The sequence below is a fragment of the Theobroma cacao genome, chromosome 9 (genome assembly GCF_000208745.1).
Source record: "Theobroma cacao cultivar B97-61/B2 chromosome 9, Criollo_cocoa_genome_V2, whole genome shotgun sequence".
Classification (NCBI taxonomy): domain Eukaryota; kingdom Viridiplantae; phylum Streptophyta; class Magnoliopsida; order Malvales; family Malvaceae; genus Theobroma; species Theobroma cacao.
In genome coordinates, this window is record NC_030858.1 from 3,121,444 (window position 1) to 3,140,095 (window position 18,652).

General features: G+C 37.0%; 2 protein-coding genes and 1 long non-coding RNA gene across 6 annotated transcripts; 1 reads left to right on the forward strand and 2 right to left on the reverse strand.

The window, feature by feature from the left end:
• Window positions 5,690-9,213, reverse strand: LOC18588146 (trihelix transcription factor PTL). 3 transcript variants are annotated; one of them, XR_001929175.1, is made up of 3 exons: window positions 8,497-9,213; window positions 6,977-8,372; window positions 5,690-5,708 (listed from the first exon to the last, which is right to left on the reverse strand). XR_001929175.1 is itself a non-coding variant. In XM_018126567.1 (2 exons), exons 1-2 carry the CDS (start codon window positions 8,994-8,996, stop codon window positions 7,091-7,093), a joined length of 1,782 nt encoding a protein of 593 aa, XP_017982056.1. In that variant the 5' UTR covers window positions 8,997-9,213; the 3' UTR covers window positions 6,647-7,090. The 3 variants fall into 3 exon arrangements, 1 of the variants encoding a protein (XP_017982056.1); XR_001929174.1 differs by lacking the exon at window positions 5,690-5,708 and adding an exon at window positions 5,794-6,368; XM_018126567.1 differs by lacking the exon at window positions 5,690-5,708 and having other exon boundaries at window positions 6,647-8,372.
• On the forward strand, window positions 10,414-13,557 carry LOC18588147. 2 transcript variants are annotated; one of them, XR_001929224.1, is made up of 4 exons: window positions 10,414-10,793; window positions 10,938-11,104; window positions 11,862-12,154; window positions 12,983-13,557. It is a non-coding gene; the product is annotated as an uncharacterized LOC18588147 (long non-coding RNA). The 2 variants fall into 2 exon arrangements; XR_001929225.1 differs by having other exon boundaries at window positions 11,866-12,154.
• Window positions 14,251-15,432, reverse strand: LOC18588148 (transcription factor MYB114). Its single transcript, XM_007012353.2, has 3 exons — window positions 15,083-15,432; window positions 14,848-14,977; window positions 14,251-14,750 (listed from the first exon to the last, which is right to left on the reverse strand). Exons 1-3 carry the CDS (start codon window positions 15,222-15,224, stop codon window positions 14,414-14,416), a joined length of 609 nt encoding a protein of 202 aa, XP_007012415.1. The 5' UTR covers window positions 15,225-15,432; the 3' UTR covers window positions 14,251-14,413.

Consider the following 18,652-nt stretch of genomic DNA (forward strand, 5'->3'; position numbering starts at 1 on the left):
TTTCCCAACACTTGCTTGGTCTGCGCTTGAAGTCTCAGAGATTATGTTAATTAAAAACCATGGTGAAGGGAAGTGCTGGAAGATAAATCCCACCAAGGAACCTTCAAATCAGACTGCTCAATCATTGAAGGTAGAACCATTTTCTAATAAGAAAACCATGCTAAGTAGATGTTCCAATAACAATCTTTGTCCGCCAGTACCAATCTCAAATGAACATGTTGACATTAAGCACATTGGTGAAAGCCTCCATTGATGAAGGTTTAGAGAGGAACAAGGAAGTAAATAATTTAGTTGATGGTGATAAGCTTTCACCTATAACTGGCAGAAGCAATGATTGTTTAGAAGCTGAGCAGATTAATCTATATCTGTTTTGAGTCCTACAATGCAAATCGAGAAATGAAAGAGTGGAGCAGCCCAAAACTCATACAACCCAAACAAACAAAGCCCCAAAAGCCAAAAGCCGACCAAGGGAGCGTCGGTCTACCCATGACTGATGGGCCTTGAACGAAAACAGTACCAAGAATTGAACATCATCAGTACAAAAATATTGGTATTACCAATTTAAACGTCTGCCTGAATATTATGGGATTTTGTAGCATTTGGAGTCCCAAGGCCACGTGAGGGGAGAAAAAAAAATTAGAGGAAAAATCCCATAAATATATCAACGGCTAATACTTCATAGTATGTGAAAATTGAAGACTTGGATACTTTCAAGCAGCTTCGGAAGACTCGCTTTATTTCAATAACGTTGTTGTCTTTTACAATTATTATATTAATAATAATTAGATTCGAACCTTGATGTTATACAGTCTATGCCGGTAACTATTATTCTATTCCATTTGTACACGAGCAAAATAATTCAGACAATTAAATATATAGGAGCAAATCGAAAAATGAGATGAAGATTCCATGAAAACGGGGATCAGACATGTTTGTTGACAAAACCACAAAAGCCAATCCGGATTTCTATTTGGCCAACGACTTTGAACATATATATGATTACCTTTATTCATGGGACTGACACATAAAATGAGTTTTTGGATTCTTTTTGGCAGCATTTTTTGAAGTCAACTAATTTTGAATCCCATGCATAAAAAAATGAATAATTAATCTATTATATATATATATATATATATATATATGAGTCGGTCCACAAAGAGTAATTATAATTTGAAAGTGTTAAATAATCTGAAATTTGAAGAATGGAGACAAAAATAACGATACTAATGCATGTAATTAATGCAGACTTAAAAGATTAAGATTCTATGTGTATTATTCAAGGTATTGAAAACATTACAATTTCAAACTCTTCATTTTGTTTAATATTTCGATCATTATAACAATTATAATAATAATCGATATTGTGAAAGATCATTACAACTAGCAACTTGTCATTATATATAAAGATATATTAGGCCAGTTCATTTATGATCAAAGAATTAACCCTTTTTTTCCAGTAATAAAACACTAAAGAATAAGACTTACTAATGAGTTTTAAATAACAAGCCATTGATCTGTCCTTACAATTAAGTTCCCTGTTCCTTAAATTATATATATAAAAGCACTGATGATGCGTGAGTCCTTTCTTCAGTTTACATCATCATTGAGAATCTTGAGCTTTGATTATTTTGTTAACTCTGGATGAAGCAGGGCAGAACTTGTTGCATGAATAACCCTTAACAATAATATTATTATTTTCAGTTTCGTGAAAGATCCAACAAAAGAAATATGTTAAAGATAAAACTTGTGATGGAATATTCACTCGATGTCCTTGTCACCAGAACCTGCAGATACAGCCAATCGAAACCCTCTCGTTTTGTCTTGCCCTTAAATGCATATGTCAATAAGGATAGAAAGAAAGTCAGATAAGGAAAAGATTACTTGTTCACATACAATGATGTATAATCTGTGGCTTTTGACTAAACGAGTGCAACTGTGAGAGCAAGGGCCGTCCTAAAATGGGTAGAACTCCCTATACCGACGGTCGATTAAATAAGGGAGCTTGGACTGCTTTTGAAGACCAGATTCTTAGAGATCATGTCAAAATCCATGGTGTAGGGAAGTGGGGGAAGATTGCTGAGAAAACAAGTAAGTTACCAGTTCTATTAGCTTCATTGATTGAAACTTTCAGGATTGTGCAGATCCTTATGCTTATTGAAGAATAAACGTTTATATGTTTGTCTAGTCAGGTCTTAAGAGATGTGGAAAGAGCTGCAGACTTCGTTGGCTGAATTATCTTAGACCTGATATTAAAAGAAGAAACATTTCCCAGGATGAAGAAGATCTCATTATAAGGCTCCACAGACTCTTAGGCAACAGGTTTTGCCTTTCTAATGAATGTTCTGACTAATTAATTGTTTCATGTCATTTCATTTTTACTGATCTCATATGACATGATTGGTCTTTATAGATGGTCTCTGATAGCTGGAAGGCTTCCAGGTCGGACAGACAGTGAAATCAAAAACTATTGGAATACTATCCTAAGAAAGAAGGTAAAAGTTAGCAATGAGCCAGACAAAATCCTCAAGGAACCTTCAAATGAGACTGTACCATCTTGGAACATGGAACCATTTTCTACGAAAACCAAGCTAAAATGATACTCCGATGATACTTTTTGCCCAACAGCAATCTCAATTGAGCATGTTGACAGTGGCACATTGGTGAAAGCCCCCATTGATGAAGGTTTGGAGACGAGCAAGGAAGCAGACGGTGACAAACGTATTTTGCCTTTCACAATCGGAAGCGATTATAACACACAGGACTTGTTGAAGGATCTTAATGTTGAGGAGATTAGCCTATCAGAGCTTCTGCATACTGACTTCAAAGATATCTATGAAGGTAACGAGATGATGATTAAAGATTGTGATAGTGGCTCACCCTTCTCTTCAAACTAAACTCAGGTATCCTAGGATGAACCATTTGATATTTGTACATTTGATAATAATATTCTATTTTAGTCAGTTATGGATCCTTGAACTTGAATTTTTAGCCGGCATTCATATGTTGCTCGGATAACGTAAGAACTCTGTTACGAAATTGAGTTTCCATCTATATAGTACTAAACATTGTTGTATTTCACTTGTGCTTTTTTTCGGGTTTATTTTGTAAGTATATCAAAGATCAGAGAAAAAAGCAGCCCAGAAGCAATAGAAGAAGAGAAAAAAGCCCAGTGAAAAGCAGGGCGGCGTCTCCCTTGCACATGGTTTAGGTTTACCCTTGACTGGGGAGCATATGTAGGGGTTGATTCCACCCCCACCCCCCCCCCCCCCTCCCTTCCAGCAAAGCCGTCAAGAACAATGACAAACACAGTTGCAAAATTTCAACTCCTCTGCTCAACAAGGCAAGAACAATAGCCGTGGACTGAGCCGCAGATAGCGGCTCAACGTCTATTCTTTTATCCCCTATTAGTACCTCCAAAAATCATTGTCAAAGAAGAAAAGAAAGAATACCAGGAAAGGTCTTAAAGCTCTATGGAAGAGTGAAACCCGAAATTCTCACAAAATGAAATGATGATTCGTAGCTAAAATCCTCAAACAACATTGCTTCCACCAAATCACCACCGTCGTCATAATGTTGCCACCAGTCTCCGCCTGCCACTTAAAGGCGGAAAAAGGACAAGAAAAAGAAAGAAAAATAACTGGGCTGCATCAAGATCCGACCCAAAACAATATCTATGGGCTAAAAATTCAACACGGCCTATCTAACAAGAAAAAGAAAACTACTGTACTAGACCAAGAGACAAGACCTGGAAAATCAATACCCACAACTAGCCCAATACAGAAAGACCTGGCTTGTGGCTGAACAAGGAAACAGGTGAAAATAAATAAGCAAGGTGCCATAACTGATTCGGATACATCATTGGCACTCGACACCTGCACCCTTCGTTCATGATCAGTGTAATTTAAATAGAAACAGCTGGATGGCTTTCGGGTCTACTTAATTATTAGTATATGCTCTTGAGCTAATTAGATTGCTCAAGTAATATATATTATCATTTAATGTATATTTAATATTATAATTATATGTGATAGAGGTTTTGTTTCATATTAATATAATAATAAGGAGTTATATAATACTAATTGAATGAAGTTCATGGAATATAAAGCCCGAGCTAGAGAATTATAAAGTTGTTACAATTATGAGATCAGTATATGTTAAAGCTATGTTCTTAAAACTGTTCCTGATTATTGTATTGTTAAGAGAGGGTATTGACAATGCCTAAACACTGGTACATGTTAAGCTTTCTTATTTGGGAAGTAAGCAATCGATCTCATAAATTGAAGTATATGAGATATTTGAGGATAACATGTAGGTGCTTATTAAAAAACAAATTCACTGAACTGAACATGACCCGTTATGAAAACTTCATTTAGTATTTCACTCAAATATCTATGGAATATGTTCTCATGTGATAGTCAAGCAACTAGTCCTTAGACTTGAGACATCAAGTCATCTTATTTGGAGAATAACATATTTTGATTTCACCCTTATGGGTTTAGAGGTGATCAGATGGCTAAACAATGTGTTTTTTTATATACCATGAAGCATGCAAAGGTGAATAAGTGATTCACCTTATTATACTTAAACCAAAAAAAATAAAGTTAACAGTTTGCTTAAGCTTAAGCTTAAACAAAAAAATGTATATGCAATGATTTCAAACTTTGACTTTGACATGTAACATCAGTTTAAGCTTACAGTGTCGTTTTGTTTTTATTTTTTTGCTATTAAACATTGTTTGTAACTTGCTCTTTTGTATTTATATAAACTATTAGAGTTAAAACGTATAACAATTTTTTTTAACTGTAACAAGATTTTTTGAACATAACATTTAATAACAATATTTTTTAAATATAACGTGTAACTTGTTCTCTATATTTGTATTTCATTGAAATATAAACTCTTGAAATTAAACACTTTCATGATAAATATAAGATTTAAATTTAAAAAAAATATTTTCAAAAACATCATATTTTTAAAGGGTAAAAAAAATTGTCCCTTTTTCTTTCCAAGCTCGATTGTGGATAGAAGTCATCCCAAGTTCCATAGCGAGGTGTTTGCTTGGATATATATGTCATTACACTTCTCACATGCATTTTGCTTTTGTAATTTTTTAAATGTTCTTTTGTAGATGACTGAAAATCTCATGGTTCATTACAGCACGGGAACAACTGGAAAAGGAAAACAGCATTTTTCACAGAAGAATACTGCAGTCGCAATTTGTGAGCTGCCCTTCTATCTGATGACCCAAGATAGATAATGATGTTGCCGTCACATTGCATCGAATGCTTAATTTGATGGGGAAGTAACACAATAGAGTTTCTTCATAACATTTGAGTTGCTGAAATCTGCAATCATGATAGGAATAAAAGACAAAAAAAATGGCTGGATTTTCGTCCTCTCTTCCTTTTAAAAGGTACAAGCAATACATGAAGGGAAAAACAAAGGACCCCAAATGAAGCCGTATATGGTGCGATCTTAAGACGGTAGAAGGTATCATATTCATGGGCCATGTTTCGAGCTCGGCTCCGCTTTGGTTTTGGTTAAACCAAGTCCAGCACACTCAACCGTGACATACATCATTCGAACACATTACGTACATCTTCTCTTATACGAAACGCTCCGTCAGATGCCCTTTCTAGTATGCTGAACCCTTGGCATCCCCAAGATGGGTTAAGCCCAAATTATATCCAGCAGCACTTGTATGATGTCTATCAGGGATGTTGACCCAATAATAAGAGGTAAGAAAATACATTAGTATTAAAGGCAGTCATTTGTTGAATAGAAGCAGAAAAAGTTTGTGTAATTCTAAAGCAACATAAGTCCAAATAAAAGTGCTTGCATTGCATGCATTCACAACCATGTTACCGATCGAGTAATGCTAATTAGAATTAAACCAATTCCCTCCAGAAACGTTGAAGACAATGTATAATTAGAATTTTCGATGTGATAAAATTAGAATAAGTGAGAAATATAAAAGCCAAAACTTTGATAGGCCCAAGGAGGAAATTATTGGTGCAGTCTCCAGGGGGAGAGTTAATGGCTGTTGGATGCAAACAGTCAAATAAACGATGGTGCAGAGAAACAAGTGGAGTGTTCTGGTGAAAATAAGATGCAGCATGTGAATCGGGTCACCGTGCGTGCTCTTGCAAGTGATGTCATCTCATCTGTTCATTAAAAATGTACTCAGATTTCAGATTTTTCAACTCTATAATGGAAGAGAGGGAAAGCCTCATATCAGATCTCTGTGTCGTCGCCCATGCCATGCAGGCTGGCCCCACCACCCACCCCCCTCACGTACTCTCCAATTGCATGCACTGTTCCCAGGAGAAATTAAGATTCCACTCTTTTAGCCCAAACAGAATCATGATCTGCATCAAAAGCATCAAGCCATGGCTTCTTATTATCTTTCTTGTTTTTGGGGGTTCATATATATTTCTGTAATGTTTTTCGCATATCAATGAATTAAAACAATAAGGACTCCATTCGTAAGTACTCAGTACTATTCTTACTCGACAGTGTTATACATTCTCCATCTGTTTCATTGCAGCCAGAACTTTCAACCATAGAATTGACAATGTGAGAGCAAAAACAAATTCCCCTTAGCAGCCAAAGCAACGACATTATGAACAGAAGAGGAGGTCATAGATTGAAGTTCAAAATTTCAAACTAAAAATGGATTGTTGGACCAAAACTATCCATGGTCCATAGGCAGATGATACAAAAGAAAAAACAAAGAACAAGGAAAAGCAATCCCTACCACATCAAGAAAATTAAGAGGTCTACATTCACTTAATTTTTAAACTATTTTTAGATGGATTGAAATTACTAATTCACATCCTTACAAATTTGGTCGGACAAATTGCTTATAGTCAGCTGTAATGAAAGTTTAGCTCAAACTCAAAAATATATAATAGCAACATTGAGGAACTAAACCCCATTGCCACTGGAAACTCTTTGAGAATGGAAAAAGAATTACCTTGTGATAAACCGAGTTTTAACATTCTATTCTTTAGGTTCACCTCAATTCTCACTGATCTCCTATATCACTGTCATTATCATCATCTTCTGATCGCTCAACCTGTTTCTCCAACTAATTTTCATGGATTTCATTGTCCTTTCCATTGCATCCTTGCACTACTACATTCTCATCAACTGCGCCATCAAAATCCAATTGGGAGTTGATTTCAGAAACTTTAAGGCTCCCGCTAGCGTTATCTTGTGCAGTCCCAAGGTCACCCTCAGGCATATAAGCTTGTAAAAAGTCTGAATCAGCATGCTCTTGCATCTCAATATCCTTGTTAATCAAAGGCCTAGGCGAAGTGGGACAAGTAACGGGTATTCTTGAGTAGAGCTGATCGAGTTGGTCAAAATAAGTGCAGGTTTTAGATTGCTGAGAGCGCATTTTACCATTTTCTTTGCTCTTCCTGAAATACTTGTTTATGTTCTCCCATTTTTCTTTGCACCTTTTTGCACTTCTTTGATAACCAAGAGAGGCCATGAAAGAGCTCACCTCTTCCCAAAGAGGCCCCTTTAATCCAGGTTCTCGAAACTTTGATTCGAAGTTACGTCGCACTTGAATCAAGGCCTCAACTTCAGCTCTAGGCCACCTGCTACTGTTATCAACCTTCACAGGCATGCTTTCTTTGAAGGGTTCAATTGCACTTTCCGGCTGCAGTAACAATGGAGTCCTTGCAGGTAGACTGACGCTTTGACCTGTAATTTTCTCCAAATACGAAACAATAAGAGCCTCTCTACTTGTAGCTAGAGCTTGTTCATGTGCTCTCGCAAAGGCTTCTCTATTACGCTTTTCAGCCTCTTGTCGCCTCCATGATTCTTCTTTCCCTGTCCGTTCTTTATCCATTCTTTCAATCACTTCCAAGAACCTTTTATGAAGACCCTCTTGATGATCCGTCACTTGCTTCACCAAACACTCAAAAAACCCAATCATTGAACTCAATTGCTCCTTCATTTTCCTCTTCCTCTTCTTCTTTTCAATCTTCCTTATTGAAGCTTCTTCTCCAATAGAAGTCTCTGATCCATGATCAACCCCATGTGCAACATTACCACCCCCGCAATTGGCACCTACATTATGTCCTTGAAATTCACTTAGGGGCATGGAAAGACCAACATTTGTAGGTGAATTTTCACCAGTGAGAGCAGACCCAGAACCAGCTTGAGTAGTTTCTCCACCCTTCGCAAGGCCATAAATAGCTTCAAGCTCACCAAAGAGTCTATATTTGTTATCCAAATTCTTGCTTCTCTCACTTGGACATTGACCCGGTGGTTGCAAAACCTTGTTGTACTTATTCCCCTCCATCTCTCTAGCTCCATCTCCACTACACTGCCTATCTTCACATCGGTTTAGAGGCTTCCTGGTAACATTTACACAAACACATGGGTGACAAAGAAGTCAATTTTGAAAACAAAAAAGCAACCTTTTCTTAAAAAAAAATAAAAATAGAGTACTACTATAGATATTAATTAGTAATAAATTACCAAAAGGGTTCTTTGATGGGAGAATCTTCTTGGGGATGCCAACAATGAGGCATCAAAAGGGAATGTTGTTGTGGCCGCCGATTCCCATGAACATGTTGCTCATTTCCGTCGAAAAAAGTAGCATCATTCGGTTGATGATTCAAAGCTAAAGCAGCCTCCTTTTTCCCACTATTTTCATTCAGACCCAACTTGAAATTGACAGCCAAAAAGGGTTGTTGATGGACATGATGATGAGCAGGCTCGGCTTGTTGTTCAAATGGTTGAAACTGCTGATGTTGGAAAAGCTGATGCGTAACCGGAACTGATGAAAGTTGTTGGAAAAGATTTTGCTGTTGCTTCTGTTGCTGTTGAGAATGTTGAGGGTAGTTAGGATGAAAAGGAGATTGTTGGTGGTGGTATTGAGGAGGATTAGAAATGGAGAAAACTGCAGAAGAGGAGCCGTCATCATCCATTAACTGCTGTTGCTCTAGATGATGGGCACCGTATTTAACAGGATGCATATTTTTTTTCTTTCCTTCTTTCTTTGTTTGAGGTCTTTGTTCGGTGTAAATGGAAGAGGACCCAAAATAGGCCCTTCCCCTCTTCAAAGAAGAATTAAAGCCAGAGAAAGAGAAAGAGAAAGAGAAAGAGAAAGAGAGAGGGAGGAGAGACTAGAAAGGGTGCGAGTGAGGTGAGACTGTGAGACAAGGCAGCGTAGAGACGAAACAAAGAGAGAAAAAAAAAAAAAAAAAGCTGTTACATGGGATAGATACTTCTGCAAGTCATAGTTAGGGTTTTGATTTATCCCCAAAAATAAATAAATAAAAATTATTCACTTTTTTTTAAGAAAATCGAAAAAAAAGAAGAAGAGTACTATGGCTATGGGATTATGGCTAAAAATTCTAATCTTAGCTTAAATTTCAATTAGTAACTTTTAAACATTAATTATCACTTAATTTACAGATTAATTATTCTTTGAATTCCTTTTTAATTAGTTTTTGGAAAAGGTCAAGTTGGAGCGATTGGTTTTGGAAACCTGTTGATTTGTGGCAATGATACCACACATTAGTAATCAATAGGTAGCAGTAAGCTATAAATTTGACAGCTGATACATTTTTCTTATCATTATCATTTTATTTTCAATGATTTACTTTTTGTTTTAGGGTGTGAGAATTTTTCACCAACTTTTTAGGTCAACATTTGCTTCAATTTAAATTTTTTATCCCTTTTAGAAAAATTATAATCTTTTTAGTTTAGTGATATATATATATATACACCACTTCATGCTTGCTTGTTTATAAAATTATGATTTTTGAATGATTTAAGTTGAACCCGAAATTATGTATACAGAATATAATAAATACATGTCAATGTATTCATAAAATTAAGAAAAAAAAATACATAGATGGATTGAAATCCGAAATAAATCGAATACTCATAAAGACATTGTTTGTAATTCTATAGCATAGTCCCATAAAACATATATCCTCCTATAATGGCCAAGGCATCTATTTGCATTTAAATACTAGAGAAATAAATTGGATGAGATATATACCGGTTGGAAGGCAAAGAGCGTGGAAATGTGAATAATTATACTTAATAAATGATGAGTACGATACAAAGGCAAAGAATGGTCGACATGGAATGAAGTGGTAAGTGCAGCCAAAATAAATGTAAGACTGAGAAGAGTTCAAAGAGTAGGAGTAGGATATTGAAGGCAGCTGGGGTGGTAGGGTCCCAAAAGGTTCGTAGTATTTTGTATTTGGAAACGGGAAAAGCGACACGTGTTAGACTGCAGACATGAGAGACATCCTTTTGGAAGTATACAATTGATGTGCACGTGAATTCAGTACAGTACATTGTCCTCATGTCTCCTCCCATTTTAAATTCTGTCTGCTGCCACATTGCACATCCCACCCTCACTCTTTTCCCCCCTCTTCCAACCCTCCTCCTTTTACCCCCAAGCTTTTCTCAATGTGATCTCTGCAACAGATTGTGATGGAACTATGGAAGGATTCTGCATCCTCATGTTGGTGGGTTATGGCAATGGTTGCTACTGTTTGCTATGTATGATTTGAATTTAATAGATGCTCATGTTTCTCCTGTCTCTTTCTCTTTTTTTTTTTTTTTTTCTCTCAATAAAAATGAACCATTTTATCGAATTTCTACTGGGCTTGAAGGTGCATATGCAGTAGTGGTAGTACTATTAAAGCAGGGGTTCAAGCAAACATTTACTTGAACCCATTGGAGCCCAAATGGCCCAAAGTCTGTAACAAAAGTTAAAAGGTGAAGACAATTGCACCCTCTGCCTTTTCCTGGTACGTTTGTTTCTTCTCTCTGATTGCAATTACTCTTTGTTTGTTGTTATTTAGTTCAGATATATGATCTTTTACCTTCTTTTTTTTCCTTGAGATAAAACTATCTACTTCAGATTCACAGTAATAACTTCTTTTCCTTTTTAGATACTTAGATTCTCAAAGCATCACACTTTCCGGAATGAGAACTTTAAAAGAGTGTTAAAGTTTGAAGGGGACTGATGATTGTAGGAGGGCCATGCGGTTGGGGGGTGCGGAGGCACTACTGGGCAATTGTGTGCTCACTTTCCTCCTGTTTTTCCAAGTCTTTCTCCGTAAGTCAACATTATTCACTTTTGAATGCAATTAAGACAGAAGGTGTCAAAAAAAAAAAAAAAAACCTTCCGCCTTGCCCTGCCTTGATCCACAACTATAGAGAACCACTTGAGCTTTCTGTTCTTGGACTGACATTTGAGAGTTCACAGAATAAAGAGTTCTGCACTTCTCAACTTTGAATTTCATTATTAGCATGTCATATTCAAATAGATAAAGAGACCAAGCCTTACAAATTCCTTAGAATTTGATAGTTCAAACTCACTGCCTTCAACTTTTAATTCATTAATTCATCAAGTTCAAGCTGTAATATATGTGGTTTGGTGGAGGCCCAAAAGCTTGGAGAAGTGTTTGAGGCAGCGAGGAATCAAAAAGCACCTTCCTACAAGCTTTTGCATAATGATGACATGAAAGAAATGGTGAGCATGGTTCAAACCATGGCTTTTACCCACCAGATTATGCCACGTGTAGCACCATTCGTTCATCAAATGGTGCAAAACAAACCACGGTCAAGCATTCTGCGTAAAACTGACCATGCAAAACAACTTTACTTCGTTTTTGACGATTTGGGGTGAGATCAGAACAAAATTACAGATTAAACTAGAATGAAATGACTCTGTCATAGGCTATAAAAAAAAAAAGAAATGACTCTGTCGTAGTTTTTTTCAAAATAGTCAATTTATTTACCTATTTCCTGGTTATGGTACAGGTGAGCATTGGTAGAGTTGATGTTTTATTGTTACCTGTCTTATAATCTAGCTAGGACTTGCAATCCTTTCTCTGGTCTGAGTTGGATGAAAACAAGACCAAGGCTAACAGTGGCGGCAGACCCCCAAGCTGATGAAAAAGATATTAACGGATAAGAATGGTCATTTTGTAAAGCCACGAATGGAACACCCTCTGCTTGTTCTTCTACAGCTGGGAGTCTCAACCTTGGAAGGAGGGAAAGGGGCCATTCGCAGAAGGCTGATAACAACAGCTTTTCACCTTGACAAGCTAAAGGTGCTTCCGCTGCTCCACATGCGCGCACCAAATCTTCAACTCTACTTTAGGTAGGGAAATCAAATTTAAAATGCTTGCAACCTCCATTCATATTATGTACTACAAAAGTAATTGAAATCAATGGTCAGTACCGTTAATTCCTTCATAATTTTCTTTCTTGTCAAATAATTAAGATAATTAATGGACCATATTTGCACACCACACCAACTTCGATGTTCCATGGCTGTGGAAAACAAAAATTTATTATTAGCTTTATGTAGTTTCCGGTTACTCCCTTTTTCCTCCATACTTAAACAGTGGCAAAATGTATTACATATAAGCAAACAATGAAATCATACAAATGTAATTTCATCATATGTGACAGAATCTTAATATAGTGCTAAATTCATAGTTTGTCTCAAGTGAAAAAAAGGTGGTACTTGCTCCTGATATGGATTGAAAAGCAGAGTACTATGTGTTTAGATAGCCAAGCTCACCTAGCAGAAGTATGGCAATACATGTAATGATTAATAGATCATGGTAATTGGTAAAGAGGAAATGATACCAGCATTTGCCACAAGTTGTGGTAACTTGGTTGATAGATGGACAAAGCTGTTGAGTCCTGAAGGACTTGTAAATATGTTGGACCTCAGTTCCGTATTCTACCTGCTGGTGTTATTGCTCAAACGGCTTGTGCAATCAGATATGAAGAGGGAAAGAAGAAATTTAAACTTCAGAAAGAGCAAGCTGTTTTGGTGCTTGAACTTTTTTATTGCACCTACATTCCTGGATTTCTATGTTCAATTCCTCTGTTTCCTCTGGCATGTTGACCACCTTACAGTCAATAGTCCAAGTATCTAGTCCAATAGTTTGCTCATAAAATTGATCCTATTTGGCAGGTATCCATGCTATTACATGAAGTATTGAGACTTCGACTGCTCTCTTTCGGCATACTAGCAAGAAAACTAGCATGGGAAGGATGTCGATCCCTGCTGGGGCAGACCTTCTCTTACCTACATTGTTCGACTAGTTATAAAACCAGAGACATTTGCTAAAGGAGTTTCCAAAGGCATCAAAGAATCAAATCGCCTTCTATTTATTTGGTTGGGGTACCAGATTTTGTCTAGGCCAAAACTTCGCAATGATAGAGGCAAAGATGGCACTAGCTATTTCTGGTTCGAGCTCTCTCTTTCTTCAGCCTCAACATGGTACTCCCATTTTTTGCACCAGAGCTTAACTTCCCTCCGTGGCAAGGAATGACAATAAATTTTATCTATGTGTAGTTTAGTAAGTATATTTAGAGAGTATGGAAAAAAGCCTGTTTGGGGGAGAATGTTTAATTTGGCTTCCCACAAGGTGTAATTTAGTTAGAGCAAGCATAGTTTTGTGTACTATATATAAGAAAACACAAACATGTGTAACATTAGACATTTTGTTGAGATATTTTGTCTTTAATGCTTATAAAAAGTTTGGGTTTTTGCCAATTTTTTGTTCACAATTTGGGTTCATACCTGACTGAGCCCTTTAGACAGTTACTAACATCAAAGAAAGGACAACAAATTCCGGAATTTGATTACTAGTTGAGGGGAAGAAAAACTCTGTTTTTGTCTTGTTGATTGTTTGTACCTATATCTAACCTATCGTTGTGGGTTGGTTTTTGGTCTATTTTGGATCTTAGTGGCCACTATCTCCATGAATTTGTGTCGCCATTTTTGTACTTTGAGAGAGTATGTAGATAGCATGGTGCCAGAAGGCAGAAGGAAAAAGATACAAAAAAGAAATGTTGCAAAATTACAAAATTTGGATCAATCAAAGTGCCTGTAATGATCTCGTCTCGGTACTACACTCGTTTTAATGTGAGCCCCACTAAGTGTCGTTTCTTTTCTCTTTAATTTATGTCTGAAAATAATGAAACACAACTTCACTTTGGCAACTTTAATGATCACTGTTTGATCTTTACAACGTCTTTTAAGGGCAGACTCTCACACTCCTGGACAGTTCCAAAGGTGGAAATCTGTGCTACACGAGACATTTGACAGTCTTCTTTCTCGCTCGACAAGGAAATATCACTATTTGGGTATTTATCTCTTGGTTGTTTGGGGAGTAGCTAGCTTGAAATCGACCAATCTGAACTATATTTAGACAAGGGGGAAAAGAAAACCAGAAAGATGACAATTCCACTTGTTAATCCAAGGAAAAACCTTAGTCAACATTAGGACAGAGCTGAAACTGGAGGATTTTCCTTGGATTACCAAAGGCTCTTTGGCTATAGCAGCTGAAAAAACAAGTGTGCATATACCTACAACTTTTTGATGGAAAAGAGACAAAGTTTAAATATATGCAAAGTTAAACCAGGTCTCATCCATTTCCAAAAATGGACTCATCCAGTCCAAATTAAGAGGCTCCTCGCTGTGAAAATTGAAGAAGATATCACCAATGGAGCAAGATTTGGAGTCATTATCATCTCTCTTGAACGTACCTTCTTCACTTTCCTTTGGTACAGTGTCCATGTCGCTTACCTTGGAATTCTCGAGAACGGGTTCTTGCATTCTTGAACTTCTATTCTGCTTCTCATTTTGCTTTATCTTCTTGCTCAGATGAGAATTCCAATAGTTCTTGATTTCATTATCAGTTCGACCTGGTAGTCTTCCGGCAATCAAAGACCACCTAAATGATAATCAATGTGACTCAGTTATTGGATCAATTCCACAAGTCACTCTAGCTATATATAGGGAGAGAGGATTCAGATGTATGACTAGCTTACCTGTTTCCGAGCAGTTTATGAAGCCTTACTATCAAGTCCTCTTCTTGGTCTGATATGTTGCCTCTCTTTATATTGGGCCTAAGATAATTCATCCATCTCAATCTGCAGCTCTTTCCGCATCTATTCAGACCTGAAACAAAATGGAAACTATGAATCATTTTTAAGATAAAATAAAGAGGGTTTGATAAATGGCTATAAGAATGAGCTGAAGAAAAATATTTCTCAGTGAGTAAACCTGCTTTTGCTGCAACTGACTTCCACCTCTTTGGACCATGAATTTCAATGACTTGAGCAAGCTTTTGGTCTTCTTCAGCCGTCCAAGCTCCTCTATTGACTTCTTTCCTGGTGCATTTTGTGCTTATAGGAGCCTTTGGCATCTTCTTTCCTTTCTTCCTATGTCGGCAAGTAAGCAAATCTGAATGCTAGGGGCAAAACACCACTAATTACCAGATCAGAAAGAGAAAGACAGGGGTGGTAGGGAGTTGCAATGCTAAGCTGGCGAGGGATACTTATGGTTCAGAAGGTGGTATATTGTATCAGCTCTATGCAGCTTTTCTAGCTACCTTTCCTTGGGAAGAATATTAATCCCAACTAACCATTTTATAAACAAGAGCTAGTATTTGGAATTTTGGAGTCTGAAAGTTTTCCAAAGATACCTAGCTGATGATTGTAGAATAAAGATAATCTAGCATGTTAGATATTCATACACATGATTAATACTGCTCATGCTACATCCACATATCCAATGGCTGTTATTCTCCAATCAAAGACCAAGCTATATACTTTATACAATTACGACACTAATTAACCCAAATAAAATACACTACTAGTAAACAAAGACTGGCAAATGAAATACTTTAGCATGTGATGTTTATAATTTAGTAGAGAATTGGAATTGGGGTATGATGAGAACAAGACATTAAGCCAGTTTGAGGACAGCAAGAGAGTCAAATTAGAGATGAAAACAACAGTCAAAACCATCATTATGTTACGTGAATCGTCATGCAGGGGAATATTAAAGTACACGCCAAAAGTGAGAAACATAAATAATGGTGGTGATTGGCCTAGATTCTTCTTCATCCTTGAAGGGATTACATGATGCCATTGCTCTTATAAGCACATGATCCTCTTTACCATCTGTCACACAAAGTTCTGTTTCCCTCATTATGATATTTTATTCTGTGCTCTCTTGTCTACAGAACATCTTTGCCTACGATAGGGCCAAGATACAGGGTGCGGCCCCCTTCTACTTTTAGCTTGGCAGACTATATACAGATTTTACAGGAACCACCACTTAAAAACCTGCCAAGACTACATGAACGTGTTGGAGGGCCCATTCCAGACAATTGTGCTCAAATCGAAATGGAATTTAATAAATTTGGACATGGATCAATGAGCTTTTTCTGTTTAGTTTCTAGAGATCTATGAAATTTTAGTCAAATTAATTAAGTCTACCTCCTTCCTCACATGTCAAAGATTAATCCCACTTCATATTTATTCAGTATAAAGCATTTTATATCTGATAGAAGAGAGAGTACAAAAGGATGAAGGGGAGGTTCATCACTTAATCCTGGTAAAAGTGATGGTTTAGGGGGAAATTAAACTGAAAAATCTTAAGAGATGAAAGTGGGATTAGCAGATGATTCCAGGAACCGCACCTCAGTGGATGCATATGTTTTGGAAGAGCCTGGCCTGATGTACGTATCTTCAGATACGGGGATGCACATTACATGATTAGCCGTATGTTGGATGCAAAGCTAACAAGGCCGATATATAGGACAAAACGCCAGTAAAACGCACTAGCTGATTCATTCAAGCCTTCTGCAATATCCCTTTTATGATCTTAGAGGTAAAAAGTGGGGGAGGTGGGGCTCCAACTCCAATTATTTCAACCCTATAGATAGATTAAACATCCATGAGGAGCTCATTGTTTAGTCGTTGGTCAGGTTGCACCCAAAAGAAAAGTCTTTCGGGCTCTTTCATCACTGGGAAACCCTTGATAGAGATTTCACCACATGCTGATCTCACTTCTCAGAACGCTTTAAGGTTCAAGGCAGCACCATTGAACAGTAATTACGTTTTCAATTATAACTCGGACGAGGAAAATAATGGTGTTTTACTCTTTTGGATTAGTTCAACAGATTAATTCGTCCCCATCAATCATAGCTTCTGATCATCACATGAGGCAATGATATTAAAATTTCTAAGGCCTTGTTATCCGAATTTTAATTATTAATTAGAGGCATAATATCTAACTTCAGATTTGAAAGTTAAAGAAGAAAAAACCAGATAAGGGAGCCGCTAGCTCCCACATCCCACCCATCATTACTTATATGTATATATTGGTCATGCGTGTACTAAATTACTCAATAATTAGGGTAACACACCAGTTTCTTCAGGAAACTGTGGGGGCTTACTTAAGACAAGAATCATAACAATTATCTACCTTGAAGTTTGGGAAGAAATTCTTAATCATTTCTCGAAACCTCGATCCTATAACCATCTAATTTCAATCCAACGGTTTGTTGTAAAGTCAATTTACTTTTGGCAAAAAGAAACCAAAAAGTTTGGGAAGTTTATTTGCATTTTGATTGTCGTTTACATTTTATCAGGTGATAACATCGCCAAGTTTGTTTTTCAGCGCAAGACTAGTTAGTGTAGCAAGCTTTTCTCTTCCCTGCATAGGCCAATGATGCTAAGTTCCGTTAGCTAAGGCAGATATGGGAATATCTAAGTCCATGATAATCAAAACCCACCATTAAAAGACAAAAATTAGTTGAGAATCACTATGACTCTTTGTCAATAAGCTTCAAAAACCAGGTTTTATGTTCTTCTGCTTAACCAGGTTTACATGTAGCCAAAGGCATAGTTGACTGTATGGTATGAATTGTGACCCTTCTAAACGTCTTAAATTACTAGTAAAGATGAAAGATTCAAAGTTCATGTATACTGTCTCCCTCCCAAGACTCATTGGGAAGAAGACAAAGTTTGGTACAATTGACAAAGAAAGCAAAAAAAACCCATCTTTTCCTGAATGTGTTAGGTTCATGAAGAATGCCGGATTCTTCCCTGTCTTAAGGTTCTCTGTGTTCTTTGAAAATTGTAATGGTATACTTTCAACCCCCAAAAATTTGTAGTCTTCATAATACTAACAAGTAACAACCTCCAAAATCACCAATCACCTCACGCTTTGTCCTGCTGGAACAAACAATTTCTCTTCCCAATTATGATTTCTTTGGTTTTTTGTCCTTTCATATCCACAAGTGTAGAAGGTGTAATCATCTCTTTCCTGGGTATTAGGAGAAGGAATAGGCCAAAAATGCTGCTACAACTAGATACTGCCAATGCCAAAATGCTCCATTCATGCCTGCTTTGAGTTGAAAATCAACGTGTAACTAGTAAAAGCACAGGGCTTTTCTTTTATAGCAGTAGGCTGTGTTCAGGTACCTTCTTCACAAGGAAGTCGTATTCTAAACCCATTCATTTCACGTCGCTGTCCACTGACGTTGGGTATTCTTTTGCAAGCAGGGGACGGTGACTCACAAATTTGGGTTGAAATTTTGGTCATTTACCACCCCATTTTGTCTTAACCTCAAATTTAATGCAGGGTTGGGGTAACATTGTACCGACGAAAAATGACACAGCCTGGCTTGTTGTTTCTACGCACCAAACTGGGAATAGAATATAGTACCTGCATTTTCGCTGCTTTGGATGGTATGGACTAGTCGGAAACTAGAAGAACAATGTCCTTAAGAAGCAAGAGAATCTGTTTTGATAATAGCCAAAGTCCACTGTGAACAAATCT